A 19,013-nucleotide genomic window follows, 5' to 3' on the forward strand; every position below is an offset into this window, starting at 1 on the left:
AGGAAACTCTGTGACTTGGACTGGCGCGGGTCCGTGGCCCTCTGCTTTCTCCTTTCTAGCTCTACATAAGTAGCTGCCCAGCCGGGTCAAGAGAATGGGCAACAGGGTGCCCAGAGCTTCATAAGTGGGCAAATATCATCTCAGAGACTCTGAGACATGGCTCTGCCATGTCCTGAGATTGTTTGAGCCACATCTTAATTGGAACATTCCTTGCAGATGATGATTTATACCACACTTAAGTAGCCTGGCAATGCATGCTGGGAATTTCCTTGTTTGTTCTAATAATGAGCAGCCCTCCCTCTCAGCTGCTCTCCTTCCTTCCTTCCTTCCTTCCTTCCTTCCTCTCCTCCTTCCTTCCTGTCTCATGAGACAAAGGTGGCCTTCAGTGCTCTGCAGGTATCAATTATAATTTCTGAATTCGCAGAGTCCCAGCTAAGCTGGAAATACTGACGATTCCATCACTTCTCCTTGTTCTGTTGCATGGTGGGCTCAAATACCATCTCCCTCCAGGGCGGGCTTGAGGGAGTAAGAAGAACACTGACTCCAAAAAATCCTGGGCCTTCAGGGCAGAAGTCCCTCTGCCTTTGATGATCCTGGAGTCAGAAGCAGTTTGTTGGTGGTTTCAAGTTGCAGATTTTTCACTCTCTCATAAAGGTCCCTGCTGTGCAGTCTCTAAAATGAATGAATAACTCAACTGCTTATGTAAGTTTGTTCCTAGGTGCCATCTGTTGAGTGAGTAGATGAATGAACAAATGGGAAATACTACACTGGTTGTGAATTTGATCATGAATATAGTGCGGTGTGAGTGAGCTCTACTCCAGCAGGGCTGAGTTCCAAGTTCAGCAGTGCCCCTCATTCCCCTGCACCTCATACCCCCATGTTGCACCTAGCACCCCATGTCTCACCTAGCACCCCATGTCTCACCTAGCACCCCATGTCACACCTAGCACCCCGTTGTCACACCCAGCGCCTCCATGTAGCACCTAGCACCTCCATGTCGCACCTTGTGCCTCCATGTACCTTCATGGAGATTCCCTTCCTCCTCCTTCTCTCAAGAGGACGATGGACAGGTCAGCCACATACAATAAAATTTAAAAACCACCCAATACAGTTCCAGGTATCACACTGGACACATATACCAGAAAAGAGCAACTAATTCTAAGCAGGAAGTCCCAAGACACCTTACCAGTAGAGGTAGCATTGGAGCGGATCCTGGAAGATGGAGTTGAACTTGACAGATGGGTGGTATGGATAGCAGTTTGGGGAATAGTGTGAGTAAGGATGTGGACACATTGGAGGGAAATAGCGGAGAATGTTAAAAGGAAGGGGAAGGAGTCCTTAATGACCAAGCTAAAGAATTTGGACTTGGGGGCTGGGGATGTGGCTCAAGTGGTAGCGCGCTTGCCTGGCATGCGTGCGGCCCGGGTTCGATCCTCAGCACCACATACAAACAAGGATGTTGTGTCCGCCGAGAACTGAAAAAATAAATATTAAAAAAAAAAAAAATAAAAAAAAAAAAAAGAATTTGGACTTGATTTGGAGGTACTCTTCAAACATGACTAGACTTTCTTTTCCTTCCTCACATTTTTGAGAATGGCCAGGCATTGGAAATCACAAATCAGTGACAGCAAATAGACTTCCTCCCCAAGGACCAGGGTCGCTTTCTTACCATTGTATCCCTAAAGCCTAGTTCCTTCAGCATCAGTCACATAGCAGGCACTCAGTAAGTACTTATAGAATAACTAAGTAACACACCTCACATAATAACTCTGTGCTTTCTGGTAACATGGTACTGAGTTCCAAGACCCCACTGGCATGGGCCAGGAAGTGCTGAGATCAGTGATGTCTGGATGGTCACAGGCAAGGGCACTGAGGCAGTCATGTGAGTTTTGCTATCCCTGCCCAGAAGATCCATCTGAGATGGCTTTGCCTTACTGTACCCGGGAGGAGCTACAGCTTGCAGATGGGCTCCAGTGTGGCCACCTCTTAGAAATGAAGATGCATTCATTTAACCAGGACTGGGTTCTGGTGCATTGCTGTTTTATGAGGTGACACCTGCCAGTTCCAGGGAAAGCATGTCATGTGACATACCAGATACCCCTCATTCAGCAATGGTTGGAAGTGATTCTGAAGCAGGCAAAACTAGACCACAGTGTTAGCAATCAGGCTCACAGTGCCCAGGGTGAGGAGGTAGCAGCTACGGTGGGGGATTCGGGAGGTTGCGCTCAACCTCTGATTGATGTGGGTTCTGATTACACAGCAATGTTTAGTTTGTGAAAGCTCACCAAATTATATATCCCAAGGACTCACGCTTTTCAATATGTGCGCCAATTTACTTTAAAAGAGAGAGAGAGGGGTGGCTCAGTTGTAGAGCACTTGTCTAGTATGTGTGAGGCCTGGGATTCAATCCTCAGCAGAGCAAAAAATAAATGAGAGAGAGAGACTGAGGGGGATGAGAGGAAAGTCAGGAGGAGTGTAGTTTTAGGGCAGAATCCCAGCTGCCCTAAGATTGGGATGATTCTGGCCCATTGCAATTCTACACATTCCCAGAAGGTGGCAGTGGTGGGCCATTTGACAAAATGCAAAAAAAAAAAAAAAAAAAAAAAACGATTCTGTGTTTCCTCCTCCCCTTGAGTCTTAATGCTGCTGATTTTAATCATTCTACTCATCTTTATCTTTGAGTCCAGATTCTTCCTTCCTTCCTTCTGTCTCAAAGACATTTTTTTGCTTTGTTTTTGAGGTTCTTTGGGTTTTTTGCTGGGGAGGTACATATGCTAAACATGTGGCCTGCCACCCAGCTACAGCTCCAGTGCTCATCCTGAGAAGGGGGTGGGGGAGCACCTTAAATCCTGAAGAGACAGTAGCGCCTAACACGGTAACAGCAAATTGAGCCTGCTGGCACCAAGTGTATCAGGAAAGGTCACTGTCTGTTTCTTTTCTGTTAGGCATGTAAAGTCATCTGAGACAAAAATTCTAATCTAAAAAATTAACAAAATTTTGTGCCCCCATGTGTACAAATCAGCCCCGGTTGAGCCCAGCAAGGCGCCCTGGGTGTTAGAGGACAGCGCCGCATCTTGTAGAATACGAGCTTAATTTGTTTTGTGTATATACCCAGCCTCGTCCCTCACCTGTTCGATCTCAAGTAGCCACACAATGTTGTCTTTTGCTGAAATCTATTGTGTTATTTATGAAATGAGATGAAAAATTCAGATGCATGTCAATTTAGCTGGAATGACTTCAGGAACTAAGAAAGAGCCACACCCAGGCTGTTCCTCTTCCATCCCACCATCCATTTACCTGCCCTTTTATTCATAAAACCATTTGATGTTTTTAAACAAGGCTTCCCTGGGTTGGGCTCAGTGCCAGGGTTGGGAATGGAAGGAGGATTAAGAGAGGGGTCCTTGCCATGGGGAGCATAGAGCTGGGATGGGCTGGTCTTTTCATGGAATCACAAAACATCCTGGCAACATGCCTCCCGGCAAGGTGTGCTGGCTGCTGAGGACACAAAGGAGGGCCCAGAACTGTGAGAAGGGGAGTGTGTCCAGAGGATAGGGACAGCCAGCCAGGAAAGGGAATGCCTGAGTGCAGAGATGTCTAAGAATGAATCTAGGCTTCTTGAGCCCGAGCTGGGAAGGCATTCCTGCAGAAGGACACAGAGTGCTGAGGAGCATGGCATGTTCCAGCAGCCACCTCCATGTGGCCTCGGAAGAGCAAGTGCATACGTGGCAGAGAAGACAGTCAATAGGGGCTGGAGGAATGGTAGAGAGAAGCCCACATTTGGTCTGTTGGTATAATTTTCTGAGCCCCTTGTGCGGTTTTATTGACTGGCTTGCTTTCCTGAATCAAAGAGGAGCCGGAAAATATAGACCTGAGTCCTCGTGTGTCAAAAGTCTGGGGGACTTGAAAGGCCTGAGGATACAAGATTCCTTATGATGTCTGGGTCAGCCTTCCTTCCTCAAAAATAGCTTAAACATAGCAGCATGGCCCTTCCTTCGTTGTGCTTCTGTGCTAAAAAGCAGTTTAAGAACCAAGTACCTTTGATTCATAAATCCTTCTATGTAAAGGAATCACAGTTTCTGGGAATCTTGCTGGGGACATGAACTGTGACACAAGATGACATCATTCTCCTGCCAATTGTGACCTTGCCAGAAGAATATATTAGAGGAAGTGGGAGTCACAGAAGTTTAAAGACTAAAAAATTTATTTTAGGCCAGGCATAGTGGCATACGCCTGTAATCTCAGTGGCTTGGGAGGCTGAGGCAGGAGGATCCTGAGTTCAAAGCCAGCCTCAGCAAAAGAGAGGCACTAAGCAACTCAGTGAGACCCTGCCTCTAAATAAAATACAAAATAGGGCTGGGGGTGTGGCTCAGTGGTCGAGTGCCCCAGAGTTCAGTCCCTGGTACCCATCTCCCACCATTTTTTGGAGCTGAAAAAATGGTGTGATTACTTTTATGTGCACATGTGGAATTTCTTCCAGATTAATGCATAGTATGCTCAATGATCCTTTGACATTGAATAATGCAGCCATATACTGGATAAGGTCTCTATTGTATTACGTTTCCATTTGATGTTAAGTATGTTGGATCTTTCCAACCTTGGAAAATGTACCCCCCCTCCTGCCACCACCATTAATGACAAACATACATTTACATACATGCTCATGACAAGATTGTTAAATGCAAAACAGGAATTCTTTTCTTCTACTGACACTGCATTTCTTTTCCAGTCTCTTAGTTGCCTTCTCTATCCTCCTGAATCTACTGGAGAATTTCCTTCAAATCACCTCTTTCCATCCACACAACTGTTCAGTACACAAATCAGGCAGAACCTTATCAGTATCAGTGTCCATCTGAATCAGATATTCTTGCATGGAAAATTAGGAGCCTATTAACAAAGCCAGCTCCTGCTACCCATAGCACTGGGTGTGACCTGTGGGGCCTTTTCAAGGTCACTGTTTTGGGACCTCTAAATAGAAGATCCACCCTACCGCCACATAAGTGAACTTGAAGTGCCTCAGGGCTTCTATGTTTGGAAGGCATGTCATGCTGCTACTGATGTTCCGTGAGGCCTTCACTTTGTGAACAGTCCTCCCCCTTCCCTGAACACCACAAGCTTGTGTACGTGTGAGCATTCGCAATAGCTGTTGCTGAAACATGTCAGAACTAAATCGGGCAGGTTCATAAGAATAAGCCATTTCAAATTTAAAATAATTTCAGCCTGAAGGTTAATCTCAACTTGTCCTCTTAAGAGAAGTTTCTGCTTCACTCTTCAGTCAGTAAGAGTGTGATTAAAACTACTTTTTAGTTGGACACAGTGGCACATGCCTATAATCCTAGTGGCTCAGAAGGCCAAGGCAAGACGATCACAAGTTTGGGGCCAGCCTCAGCAACTTAATGAGACCTTGTCTCAAATTAAGAAATAAAAAGAGCTGGGGATGTATCTCAGTGGTAGAGAGCCCCTAGATTCAATTCCCAGTGTGCCACACACACACACAAATTAAAAACACCTTTCTAAAAACAGACACTATAAGTAAATTATAATTCATCTAGACTGTAGAACACTTGGTAGCTATTTTAAAAATGAGATGGATCTATATAGACTATTATGGAAAAATTGTTTCATACCATTATGTAAAAATACCACAAAGTAGTACATTTGGCATGATCCCACCTATTTCAATCAAGAAAAATCTTTAAAGCCATATGCAGGTATCTACACATTCATGAACATAAACATGTTGAAAAAGTCTCCAGACTTCCAGAGATATAAACAAAACAACTGCCTCCTCAAAGGGGCATAGACCCAGCAAGGATTTGAACAGAAAGGATATGTTTGTGTTTAACTTGTATGATTTAAAATGTTTTTAGAGAAAGTAGGCAGGCCCTGTATATCAAATTAAGGAACAAAGCAAGGAACCCTCGTCCTCTGGGCCCTCCCTTTGTGGAGCTGGGCCTGCAGCTGATATTTGTGCAGTTCTTGAACGTACAAGTTTTTTCATGCGTTGTTCCATTCCCTCATCCCAGAAACACTTGAAGGCAGGCTTTCCTTTCCCATTTACAGATGAACAACCAGACTCTCAGAGCAAATAAGTGACTTGCCTGAGAAGCAGAATGAGATTCAAACCCAGGCCTTCCAAATCTGAGTCTCTTTCTACTTTCGGTAGTAGCAAGTAGGACTGTTGCCAGGTATGGTGGTACATGCCTGTAATCCCAGCAGCTAGGGAGGCTGAGGCAGGAGGATCACGAGTTGAAAGCCAGCCTCAGCTACTTAGTGAGGCCCTACAACTTAGACCCTGTCTCAAAAGAAAAAAAAGCTGGGTATGTGGCTCCATGGTTAAGTTCCCTGGGTTTAATCTCTGGTTACCAAAAAAGAAAAATATTAGGTCAGTCTTTAAAGAGGGCCAATATGACTTAATGTCATCACGTTTGTTCAAGCTGGTCTGCAGGTTGGTCGGCAGACTTGTTTTCACGAAGGGCAGTTCTTTCCACTCTTCAACAAGGGTGGCATGTGTTGCTGATTTCTAGATGCTTCGTATCCCACCCCTTCTTCTCTTTTCCTGTTCTTTCCTCAGGGAGCCTTTTCATAAGCTGCTGGCCCAGGGCCTTATCAAGGGGCAGACATTCCGCCTAGCATCTGGACAGTATCTGCGGAGAGAGGAGACAGACCTCACAGGTAAGCCCTGTCCCATCTGGTCCAGGCTATTGCAGAGAGCCAAGGCCATACTGGGAGCTGTTCAGCTCGTAGGCATCTGCCCCTGGTCCTGGCTGGGTGGGAAATGCAGGAGATCTGTTGGCTCCCTGTTCTCTGCAGTTCAGCTGGTCCAGGACTGGGCCCTCTGCAGGCTGCTCCAGCCCACGGGTCACTTCAGCTCCTGGAAGGGTTCTCCTTCCTAGGTAACCCAGCATCCACTTGGGCATCGCCGGGTTAACAGCTTGTCTCAGGGGCGGAGCCCCAGGCCCAGGAGACATTCTTCTATGACTGAGGCTCTCCCAGCATCTCCCCACGAGGCCTAGTGGTGTGTGTCAGAGCCTTGGGGCCTCCACCCTGCCTACTCCGTCTGCAGCCCCTCAGCCCCTCGCACTTCTCACTAGACCCCTTTTCCCAGCTGCCCCAAGCCCTTTCCCTCCACTTTGTGTCTTCAGCCTTCTCAAAGGCATCTCCTCCTAGCAGATCTTTAGGTGGCATCATGAGGATGTGTCACGTGCACCCAGCACACAAGTGACATCAATGACATGTTAGGAAATCAGGGGAGGGGTGTACATAGAGGGAGCTGTTAAAACCCCCAGCCCTCGGCCACTCGATTCAGAAAACCAGCACTTAATGGATGAGATCAGGTTAGGATGTGGTGAACTTGTTGTAAGCCTCTGGGGAAGGGATCGAAAGGACACAGGACAAGACTCAGCCTCTTTCTTTCTTTCTTTCTTTTTATTTTTTAGTTGTATGTGAATACAGTATCTTTATTTTATTTATGTGGTGCTGAGAATCGAACCCAGGGCCTCTCACATGCAAGGCAAGCGCTCTACCGCTGAAGGCTCAGCCTCTTTCTGAGGAACTGGAGCTGAGAGACCCAGAAACTGTTTTGATGTTGGGCACTGAAACCATCAGGCACTAAGGAGTTAGGGCAAGACTTGCCACTGTGGCCACCCAAGGTCACTTTGTAAACTGACCCATCTGGACTTAGATAGTACAGAGTCCCCCAAGCCAAACACTAAAGAGACGGTTTAGGTGGAAGTAGTTGATGGAATTATCTAATCAAAGTGGAAATGTGTCAGGGTTTGTAATGGTTGGTGCAGTCCATGGGAAGCTGGAGAAACAAACAGTCACTGTCTTTTCAGCACAGACCATAGTCATATAAATTTTAGCTATTAGTAAAGTGCTCTCTGTGTTATGGGCAAGGCTGCCCACGTATAGCTGTACAGTTTGTGCACTGCACAAAGGCACCTGGCCAAGGGAATCAATAGGGCCTGATATTCAGACACTGCCAAACCGTACCTTTGGGGCCTCATCTACTGAAAGAGAGCATCCCTCATGTGTATGCTTGTGGGACTTCTAGTGGAGATTAAACCCAGGTCCTCGTACATGCTAGGTGAATGCTCTACCCCTGAGCCACATCCCCAGCCCTTTTTAGTTATATTTTGAGACAGGGTCTCCCTGAGCTGTCCAGGCTGGCATCAAACTTGCAATCTTCCTGCCTCAGCCTCCTGAGTCACTGGGATTATAGGCGTGTGCCACTATACCCAACTAAGGGAACACCATTTTCTATCTTCTCTACTTCTCTACTCAGAAAGATATATTTTCCTAATTTGCACAATAGTGCTATAAAAGCTGGTCCTAGCCCAGGGTTGGGTAGAGGAGGGAGTGGTTCCCTGAGCCTCACCACAGCCTGGAGGAAATGTCTCTAGGACTTCAGGCTCCCTTTGCCCTGATGTCCTGGGGCCAATCAGAGATGTGAAAATCCTTTCCCTCCCCAGGGACTTGCCAACTGGGCGAGAAAGCTTCAGTCAGCAAGAACAGGTTTCCGTTGTCTTAATAGACGGACTCTCAGGGCGTGTCAGTTGGCTTTTAGGTATATACATCAGTCCCTCGGGAGTTTGGTTGCTGTTGGAGTTAGGGACAGAACTCACCCAAAAGTGAGCTTAATACAGGGATAAGGGGATCTGATGCAGACTCAGCTGCAGAAACTGCAGCCCATCCACAGCACACAGGAGGGCCCCAGCCGCTTTTTCTCCATCTCTTCCCAAGCCTGCCTACCCTCCTCCTGCTGCTCTCTGTTCTTCTTTCTCTCCTCTGCCAGACTTGGACTGTGCTCTGCCCTGGGTCAGTTTACAAAGTGACCTTGGGTAGCCACAGCGGCAAGTCTTGCCCTAACTCCTTAGTGCCTGATGGTTCCAGTGCCCAACATCAAAACAGTTTCTGGGTCTCTCAGCTCCAGTTCCTCAGAAAGAGGCTGAGCCTTGTCCTGTATCCTTTCAGTCCCTTCCCCAGGGGCTTACAACAAGGTCACCACATCCCAACATGGGCCTCTTCTTTTGGCAGCATCTGGACAGTGGTGTGTGGGTAAGGGAGAAGACACTTTCCAAGGAGGGGTGTCATCATACCACAAAGGGACCACCACAGTGAGTCGCCCCATATGCCCAGATTGCACAAAATCAAGTTTGTTTGGTTTTTTTTCTTTTTTTCTTTTTGGTACTGGGGATTGAACCTAGGGGCGCTTCACCACTGAGCAACATCCCCAGCTCTTTTTATATTTTGAGACAGGATCTCACTGAGTTGCTCAGGGCCTTGCTAAGTTGCCGAGGCTGACTTTGAACTCATGACTCAGGCCTCCTGATCTGCAAGGATTACAGGTGTCCACCACCATGCCCAGCCAAGATCATACTTTGATGACTATGGGATAAATAGAGGCAGCAGATCTCAGAGTGAAGTGACCACTTAGAGGACTCTGCTTTTCTAAGACCCTGAATCCATAGAGAAAACAGCAACTTGTGCAAGCTTCTGTTTTGTTTTGTTTCTGGTGCTGGGGGTGGAGCCCAGGGCCTTGTGCGTGCAAGGCAAGCTCTCTACCACAAAGCCACACCCCTAGCCCTTCTTATTCTTTTTTTTAATTTCCTATTTTTTTTTTACAAAAATAATTTACTTACAAAGGGGATATTGTTTTGTTTTGCCGAAAAAGCTGGCACAAGCCATCATATCTGTGTGTTTATTTATGAAAGGAAGGTTTGTGTTTTTATTTTAAAAACAACAGTACATATTTCATAACACGCAGAGGGAGAGAAAGAGGCGTGTTGACTGAAGGAGCGCCATTCTAGCTCCCTGGGATTTCTGATGGGCCCTGTGTTTGTGGGAGCCGTTCCGGATCACATAGCATTCTATGTGTTCTTTTGGCCTCTAGGTTCTGCTCCTGTTCATGCAGAAACAAAGGAGAAGCTGGAGGTGTCGTGGGAGAAGATGAGTAAGTCCAAGCACAACGGAGTAGAGCCCGAGGAGGTCGTCTCTCAGTATGGCATAGACACCATTCGGCTCTACATCCTTTTTGCCTCCCCTCCAGAGAAGGATATCTTGTGGGATGTGAAGAGTAAGTCACCTTCCCCTTCCTGGCCTGCCACCCTTGTGTTCTGCCCTGGACTGCAGGAATTGGGGGAAGGAAATGACTTTGCTACAGACTGTGGTGGAGAATTCTAGAACTCGGCTCCATAGAGCAGGAAGCTGTTTGCCCAGCCTCCTGTGGTCCCCTCAGGCCAGTGTTCAGTGTGAGCAAGTCACAGGATCATTTGGGGAACTTGCTACAAATGTAGGTTCCCAGGCCTCACCAGACCTGCACAGCCTCCATGGTGGGGCTCAAGAATATGCCTTGCAGGGGACTCTGTGGTGATTCTGTAACTTCTACAAGGACCACCCCTGGAGAGTGGTTGCCTCAGACACAGATGCCTTCAGTGCTGCTCCTAGGCCTGCTCTGGTACTGAGGCCTATCTCTGAATCTGCTCTGAAGGGTTTTTCTCTTTAAAAAAAACAACCTGGGTGAGGTCAGTCCTCCCTTAACAATGCAGAAAACCTCAAGTGGGGACCTAGGTGGGATGTTACCTATGGTCTCCCAGCAACCCCAGTACCTCCATCTCCCCTTGGAGATGTTTCTTTCTGTAGTGGTTCAGATTTAAGAGGATGTGAAGTAACCTAATCTTGAGCACCTGGCTATCCTAGGGTCATCAACTTGTCCTTCCTGTGATCTGCCCCAAGTGTGTTTGTGGGAGAAGGAAAGGAAGTGCCTGGGACCTTGACCTTATGTAGAGCAAGTGTGTTATTTAAGGAATCCCCAATTGTTTCAACACACCTGTCCAGTGGGAGTGTGGTCTAATGGTGATGGATGCTAGTCCTCTCATACACTGCATCAGAACCACAGGGGACTTGGAAAGCAGAGACATAAGACACAGGTCTGGCTCCCCACCTTCAGCCATGGGACAGGTTCCAGGAACCTATTTCAGTAAGCTTCCCAGAAAGCTCAGCTGTGCACCCAGGCTTGAGAACACCTGGCCCAAACAGTACAGAAACCTGGACTGGCCTTTGTTTGGCCAGTCGTGTGACCAAGGACCACCAGGTAAACCATTTGACTTCACCAGGTCACATTAACAGATTTGTCGAATGTGGCCAGTTGGGGCAGCACAGTCCTGTAATCTCAGGGGCTTAGGCAGCTAAGGCAGGAGGATTGTAGCAATTTAGCAAGACCATGTCTCAAAATTTTAAAAATTTAAAAAGGGACGCTCAATGGTAGAGCGTCCCTGGGTTAAATCCCCAGCACCACACACAGAAAGATCTGGTGAACGTGTTTGAACTGTATAACGTATGTGTATCTGGCAAGGACGGGGATCGTATTAGAGTTCTTCCCTCTACAGCAGCGTTGTTCCCAAGTGTCGGCTGCAGGCCATGCCACCATGTATCCCTGCCCAAGCACACCATTGGCTCCTCAGCAAGCTCACTTAATCAAGGAAGCAGTGTGCTGATGCCCTTCCTGACTGATCTGGGCCCAGGACAGTTAGCAGGCAAAATTTTGAGTAGCTCTGCTGTCCTGTACTTGGAATATCCGGGAGCTGAGAGATGCCCAAATCACTCCTGGTCTGACTTCCCAGAAGCTGGAGATGTGGGCACAGGGAAGCATCTCGTCAACTCACAGGTGCATTTCTTGGCTCACTTATCATCAAATCGACTCTTCTTACAAGTGCTCTCTTTCTCTGTCTCCTTTACTACCACTAAATCCAGCCGACGCTCTCCCTGGAGTGCTGAGATGGCAGCAGCGTCTGTGGTCCTTGGCAACCCGATTTATCGAGGCCAGGGCTTCTGGGAAGGACCCCCAACCCCAGCTGCTGAGCAGTGCAGAGAAAGCTGAGGCCAGGAAGCTCTGGGAGTACAAGAACTCCGTCATCTCTCAGGTCAGAAACTGCTGTGGACACTGACTGATCCTGTCACTGGGCTCTCTGTGGGAGACGTGGCCCCCTGCCTTGGGCTGAGCCATCCTGGGGCTTCTTCCTGCTTTGTTCCTACTTGTTCCTCCTACTGTGGATATTTCACAAAAACTGGGCAGCAGAACAGACATTCTACTGGAAAGAGATGGCCTCAGGAAATGGCTCTCTAATGCTGTGTCATGGAGTCCACCAGATCTCAGGGAGTTGCCCGCTTCCCCATGTTTCATATCTGACACTTCAGCTGGAGGAGCCCATCCAGGACCTCACTGATGACATGTTGCTTGTGGTGTATTAACAGAAACAGAATTCTTTGTTGTTGCTGTTGTTGTTGTTAATGGACCTTTATTTTATTTATTTGTTTGGTTTTTTTTTAATTATATGTGGTACTGAGAATCGAACCCAGTGCTTCACCACTGAGCCACGGCCCAACCCTAGCAACAGAATTCTTAATAGATGTCTCTGACCCCAAATTCTTAGGCTTTTTTTTTTTTTTTTTTTTTTGTAAGATGTGCTGATTCAGGCCTGGGGGTGTAGCCCAGTGATTTGAATGCTCACCAAACATGTGCCGGGCCCTGGGTTCAGTCCTCAGCACTGATCAAAAAAAAAAGTTGGGTTGGGGGTATGGCTCAAGCGATAGCGTGCTCGCCTGGCATGCGTGTGGCCTGGGTTTGATCCTCAGCACCACATACAAACAAAGATGTTGTGTCCGCTGAAAACTAAAAAATAAATATTAAAATTCTCTCTCTCTCTCTTTAAAAAAAAAAAAGTTGTGTTGATTCAAACTTTGTAAGTTCAGCCATGGTCACTCATCTGGACTCGGGTTCAGATGACGGATGCCTTGGTGCCACAGCAGGGTTTTTCCTCTGTGGTTTGTGTAACCTGAAGTGGCGCTGGGTCTAGCATGGTCTTTGAGGACACTTCTTCTGCCTTATCTCCACCCTCTGTCCCTCTCTGTGTGGAGGAGTAGAACTCACTGAATTGAACATAATGACCTGAGTGAGGCCCAAGCAATTGTTTTCATAGCACATATTTTCTCTCTGGATCTGGCAGATTCTTCTCTTCTGTCAGATAATAGACTTGGGTTCTTGAAATCTTAAAGATGTGCTATTTTTCTATATTTTTGCCCATGGTCAGAATTGAAACAAACATGAAAAAGCTGACAAATCACATTAGTGTTTTTATGTTTTCTCTACATTTCAAAATGTAAAACTAACCTTGTCCTGAACACCAAGAACCTTCTTGTGAACTTAACCAAGGAGGGTGGGGTAGAGGGCTTGCTTAACATTCATGAGGCACTGGGTTCCATCCCCAGCACCACATAAAAAAACTAAATAAACAGCCGGGCATGGTGACACATGCCTGTAATCCCAGCAGCTTGGAAGCTGAGATAGGAGGATCGTGAGTTCAAAGCCAGCCTCAGCAAAAGCGAGATGTTAAGCAACTCAAGTGGTCAACACTGAGGGTCAGTGCTAAGCAACTCAACAGAATCAGTGAGACCCAGTTTCTAAATAAAATACAAAAATAGGGCTGGGGATGTGGCTCAGGGGTTGAGTGCCCCTGAGTTTAATCCTTGGTACCCCCCGCCAAAAAAAAAAAAAAAAAAAAAAAACTAAACTAAATAAACAGAATTTAACCGAGGAGAAGTGACATCCCTGACCTGTTTCTGTTTACTGTTGTTTTGATGCTTGCTCATTGGTGGTCCTGCCTCCTATTGAATAAACAATTAGCAATGTTTTGTAAGCACCTATTATGGGAACCCAAACTGTCTCAGATATATGGAAGATATATGGTCAGTCTTACATAGTGAAAAAAGTCTTCAATAGTGGAAACAGCACTGTCTTTAAAATATATTTGTGCTGATGAAATATAGTGATGATTTGAGATAGTAAATACATTTATAAATGTCTTTGCAGTCATTTAATTTCACTTTTTTGATAATTTGAGTTTATCTGGAAAGCTTAAAGGAATTTTTTGAGAAAAGTGAATTAATTATTAAACTTTTACCAATAGGTGACCGCCCATTTCACAGAGGACTTCTCACTGAACTCTGCAATCTCTCAGCTGATGGGACTCAGCAGTGCCCTCTTGGTAAGTGCCCTCCAGGCAAGTGACAGGCAAGTGATATAGCTCAGTGGTAAAGCACTTGTCTAGAATGCATGAGATCCTGGGTTCAAGCTCCACTACCGCAAAAAAAAAAAAAAAAATGGGTGGGGGAGGGTTTTTTTTTTTTTTTCTCCATAGTCACAACCTTTTCTTCTTGCTAGAATGTTTTTTAAAAGATTGCATGATGCAAACCCATTTTTCCCCAGGAGTTTGCAGATAAAGACATGGAGGGTCTGGGATTGTGGCTCAGAAGTAGAGTACTTACCAGCTTGCATAAGGCTCTGGGTTCATCCCCAGCAGGCACACACACAAAAAAAAGAAAGAAAAGAAAAAAGAAAGAAGCCCAAGGAAGTTAGATGACATGCCCAGATCAGGCTTAGGCCTCTCTCCTCTCATCTGGCTCTTCATTCCCCTACTGCCTGAATGAATTGTGATACTTTCCTAACACTGTTATATTTTATATTTACTTAATTTATTTTTTTATTTTTTATTGGTTTTATTTTTTAAATACATGACAGCAGAATGCATCACAATTCTTATTACACATATAGAACAATTTTTCATATCTCTGTTTATATATAAAGTATGTTCACACCAATTCATGTCTTCATACATGTACTTTGGATAATGTCCTATATTTACTTAATTTAGATGGATCAGAATTATTCTCATTGAAAACAAAAACCATTCTTTCAAGTACCATTCATCTTCTTGCTACATAAGACTCCCATTTTTCTTGCCAGCGGAAGAATTTGTCAGCATATGAGGTTAGCTATTAGAGAGCAAAAAGTGTGCATTAAAACTGTTAGCAGCAGGCAGGCCTGTAATCCCCACCACTCTTAGTGAGAAAAAAGAGAAAAAAAAAAAGGGTTGGGGGTGTAACTCAGTAGTAGAGTGCACGTGGGTTCAATAAAAATAAAATTAAAAAGTAGGACTCATAAGCTATATTCTTCTAGGTCCAGAGATACCAAAAATTTTATACATGATTTTCTTTTTTAAAAAATGAGGATATGCTGGGCATGGTGGTGTGTACTTATAGTCCAGCTATTTGGGAGGCTGAGGCAGGAGGATCCCTTGAGCCCAAAGAGTTCAAGGCCAGTCTGGGCAACACTGTGAGATACTATCTCAAAAATGAATAAGAAATAGAGGATGTATACATGATCTTTGTAAAACCACTTAAAAAGTTTGAACATAACTTCATGAGTAAAGGCATAGAAAATTCGGCCAGAGAGGCTGTGGACAGAAAAAGCTGCAAGGGGGCAGACATTTCATTTTTAATTCAGTTTTTTATAATATTTGCCTCATTTTTTTTCCTGACTAAATAACAACACATAGCCCAAAACACTTGAGAAACACAAAACCACTCACAATTGTACCACCCAGAAAAAATATTTTATGCCGCTCTCCAAAAATGTGAAACTTTGTGTGTCTGTGCACTCAAATGCAAATCATGTTCATGACTGAGATTTTTAATCAAATGGACACTTTTTTTTTTTTTTTGCAGTGCTGGATATGGAATCCAAAGCCTTGAGCATGGTAGGCAAGCTCTCCACCACTGAGCTACATGCCCAGCCCATAAGGACCCTTTCAAATCATGTTTTTACTTAGGCCTATTTCATGAACAGTTTCTGATATTAAGTATTCTTGGAGGAAATCATGTTAATGATGGGGGCATATTTCCTTCTTATTGATATGACATAAGTCATTTTACTGTTTACCCATGGGAGAACATTTGGAGTTCCAAATCCTGTAATTAGAAATCATCAACAGGGGACACCTGGGTTGAAGGGTATACACAGGCACAGACTAAGGCCCTCACAGCTGGAGTATCCTGAGTTGAAGGGTATACACAGGCACAGACTAAGACCCTCACAGCTGGAGTATCCTGGTTGTAAATTGGCTATATCCCCAGCCCTTTTTTATTTTTTGTTTTGAGAAAGGTTCTCATTAAGTTGCCCAGACTGGCCTCAAACTTGCAGTCCTCCTGCCTCAGCCTCCCAATCTCTGAGATTACAGGCATAGCCACCACACCCTGCTGGATCCTACTTTCAAGTTTTACAAACATACCATACCATTAAACCAAAGTCATATTTGTCCTGGGGTGTTTTGAACGTGTTCTGATTGCCACAACCTGGCCAGGCTGGTTTCTAGCATGGCTTCCCCAGGGCCATGAGAACTGCCCATCTCCTCAAAGTCCTTCTGGCAACATTCTTTATTGAACCACTTCAGAACAGCCTCTCTCCCTGGGCCACTCCTTGACTACACACCCAACTCACACCTGGATATGTGGACCAGCCTGCTCCCTCCCACCTCCACCGAATCCTATGACATCCCTGAGTCATTTGTCAGTTTCCTCCTTGAAAGCAGAGTCTGCCCTCTGGTCCTCTCATCCTGAAAGTCTGCCTGGAGTCATCCTCTGTGAGCTGAGAGGCTCTGACTAGGGTAGCTGATAAGCCTTGGGGAGGAATGAATGCTTACTGTATCTGGCACAGCTGTGTAAGAGAAGGGGTCTCTGAGATCCCTGGGAGGTGGAGAAGACCCCTGCCCTGGGGGGTCGGGGAATCTTTGAGCAGGTCTTGTGCCTTTGTCTGGGCCTGCAGTGCGCAGGAAACCCGCAGAGAGGTTGGGAGTTTGACTAACTGCCTGCCCAGAGGCAGGTAGCCCTCCCTCTCTCTGATGCTCAGCTTATTCACCTGTCTTCCAGGGTAAGAATACTGCCCTTGAAGGGTGTTGTGAGAACTAGGTGAGTTCCCGTCACATCAAGGGCATGGTCAATGCTCAGAAGAGCAGTGTATTTGAGGTTGTTGCTCCTGTGCTATTTATACTGCTGATTAAGTGGAGGAATCCTTTGTCCTGAGCAAAATTGGGCAGTGAGGAGGATTTCTTCCTATCTCTGTCTCTGAACCTCAGATTAGTTAATGGCTTTTCTTAGTCATACTTATTTCAGACACCTCAGTCTTCTTATGCTGTTCTTTTTTCCTTATTAGCAAGCCTCTCAGAGAGTCGTTCTCCACAGCTCCGAATTTGAGGATGCTCTGTGTGCCCTGCTGGTGATGGCTGCCCCGATGGCCCCTCACATAACCTCGGAGCTTTGGGCAGGTAGGTGGGAGAGTCCTGTTTGACTGGTTGCTACTACCCCAGGAGTGCCCCCCTCTTCCTGGAACAGTATTCAGGGCTCTGATGTTCTTAGCCATGGGGCCCAATATGTGGCAGGTACACTCAGCACTCTCTCTGTCTTGTACTTTGTTGATGTGTTCACCCCTGCCAAAGAGAAAGACACTTCCACTTTGGGATAATGTGCTCAGACTAATGCGAGTATTGATGTCACCACAGAACATTCTTTCTAATGACTCAGCCCCCGAGTGTCCACACACCATGACCTTGTATATCCTTTTAAGATGGAAGCAAATGTTTGGTCCTACTTTACAGTTGGAGAAAGGGCATATCTGAAATTAAACTACTGGTCTAATATGTCATTTATACCAAGATTCAGTTCTCCACTCCAGATGGTTACTACTAAACTAGGCACCAAAGCAGGTCTAACTGTTCAGTCCTTAGAATGCTTTCCACATCAGTATAGTGTTGGCCCAGGGAGAATCAGGAACTTCATATAAATCCTCAAATTGGGATTGGGCCAAATGCATAGGGATAGGCAAAGAGATATGTATTCAAGCCACCAAAGGTCATGTGTGGACGTCTTCAGATATTTCTAGAAATAGTCCATTGGTAATGCATTTGACTTAGCAGTTCATTTACCAAAAAAAGAGTTCTCCTAATTAAATTTATTAACATGACTTTCTAGCATGTGTGAGACCCTGGGTTCTATCTCCAGCTCTGCAATCAATCAATTTTTAAAATTACTAATTTAATGACACAGAAAAAAAAATGCATATTGACCAGTGAGGAAACCAAGAGTCACATTTGGTATCTGAAACCACTTCAAAATGGTCAAATGCAGTGGTTCTCCTTGATCTGTGGTTTCACTGTCCAAGGTTTCAGTTACCCATGTCAACTGAGGTTCCAAAATATTAAATGAATCTGGTATGATGGCACACGCTACTCTTTCATCCCAGCCTGAGCAAGAGGATCACAAGTTCAAGGCCAACTTGGACAACATGAGATCCTATCTCAAAGTAAAATTGAAGAAAAGGACTTAGGATATAGCTTAGTATGCAAGACTCTGGGTTCAATCCCCAGTGCAGTTTCACAAAACAAACAAAACCAGAAAATATTAAATGGAAAATTCCAGAAATGAGTAACTCATAGCTTTTAAATCTCACATCATCCCACTCCATGCCACCTGGGTTTTGCTATCTCTCACTTCATCATGGTTTCAGTGTGACCTTGCTGATGTTGGTGTCTGAGATCATCTGTGTCTAACAGGAGACTAATGTAGCCCAGCTGTGAGCACCAGGCAAGCTTGTAATGACTCTGAGGCCAGCTGTGATTGCCAGGCCAGTTCTCAGATGCCAAGGACTGAAAATAAAAATTCCCTTCCTTTTACCCTCTAGATAGAAGCAACCCCCGTCATATCCTAATGTTGGGCAGTGGTTATAGCCATGTACCTAATTTAGTTTGGCTTAGTTTTCTCATGTATCCTTTATAAAATAAAATTTATGTAATGTGAAATTCACCCATTTTTTATATATGGCTGATGATGTAAGTACATCTGTACTCTTGTGTTAGCCTCACCATAGTCCAGCATTAGAACACTTCCATTTCCCAAAAAGGTCCTTCCCACTGTCAGTCCCATGCTGTCTTCTACCCGCAGCATGACTGATGTGCTCTCTGTCTCTAGAGTGTACCTTTTCCAGAAATGTCCTGTAAGTGAAATCATACAATATGTAATCCTTTCTGTCTCACTTCTTTAGTATAAGATTCATCCATGTTGGGTGTATAATGCTTGGTTTCTTTTTCTCTTTTTGATGATTTTGCTTTTATTGTCTTGTTTTTATC

At 45.3% G+C, this 19,013-nt stretch overlaps 1 protein-coding gene across 5 annotated transcripts in view; it reads left to right on the forward strand.

The window, feature by feature from the left end:
* Lars2 (leucyl-tRNA synthetase 2, mitochondrial) overlaps positions 1 to 19,013 on the forward strand; it is a 138,129-nt gene that overhangs the window by 105,328 nt on the left and 13,788 nt on the right. For all 5 annotated transcript variants that reach the window (XM_046437201.2, XM_058576516.1, XM_058576517.1 and 2 more), the window contains 5 exons: positions 6,572 to 6,672; positions 9,893 to 10,075; positions 11,752 to 11,921; positions 13,965 to 14,042; positions 17,045 to 17,156. In XM_046437201.2, the coding sequence (XP_046293157.1) occupies positions 6,572 to 6,672; positions 9,893 to 10,075; positions 11,752 to 11,921; positions 13,965 to 14,042; positions 17,045 to 17,156 (644 nt within the window). The remainder of the gene's footprint in view (positions 1 to 6,571; positions 6,673 to 9,892; positions 10,076 to 11,751; positions 11,922 to 13,964; positions 14,043 to 17,044; positions 17,157 to 19,013) is intronic.

The sequence above is a fragment of the Marmota monax genome, unplaced genomic scaffold (assembly GCF_021218885.2).
Source record: "Marmota monax isolate L192 unplaced genomic scaffold, Marmota_monax_Labrador192_F-V1.1 WCK01_AAM20220418_F8-fsc00021, whole genome shotgun sequence".
Classification (NCBI taxonomy): domain Eukaryota; kingdom Metazoa; phylum Chordata; class Mammalia; order Rodentia; family Sciuridae; genus Marmota; species Marmota monax.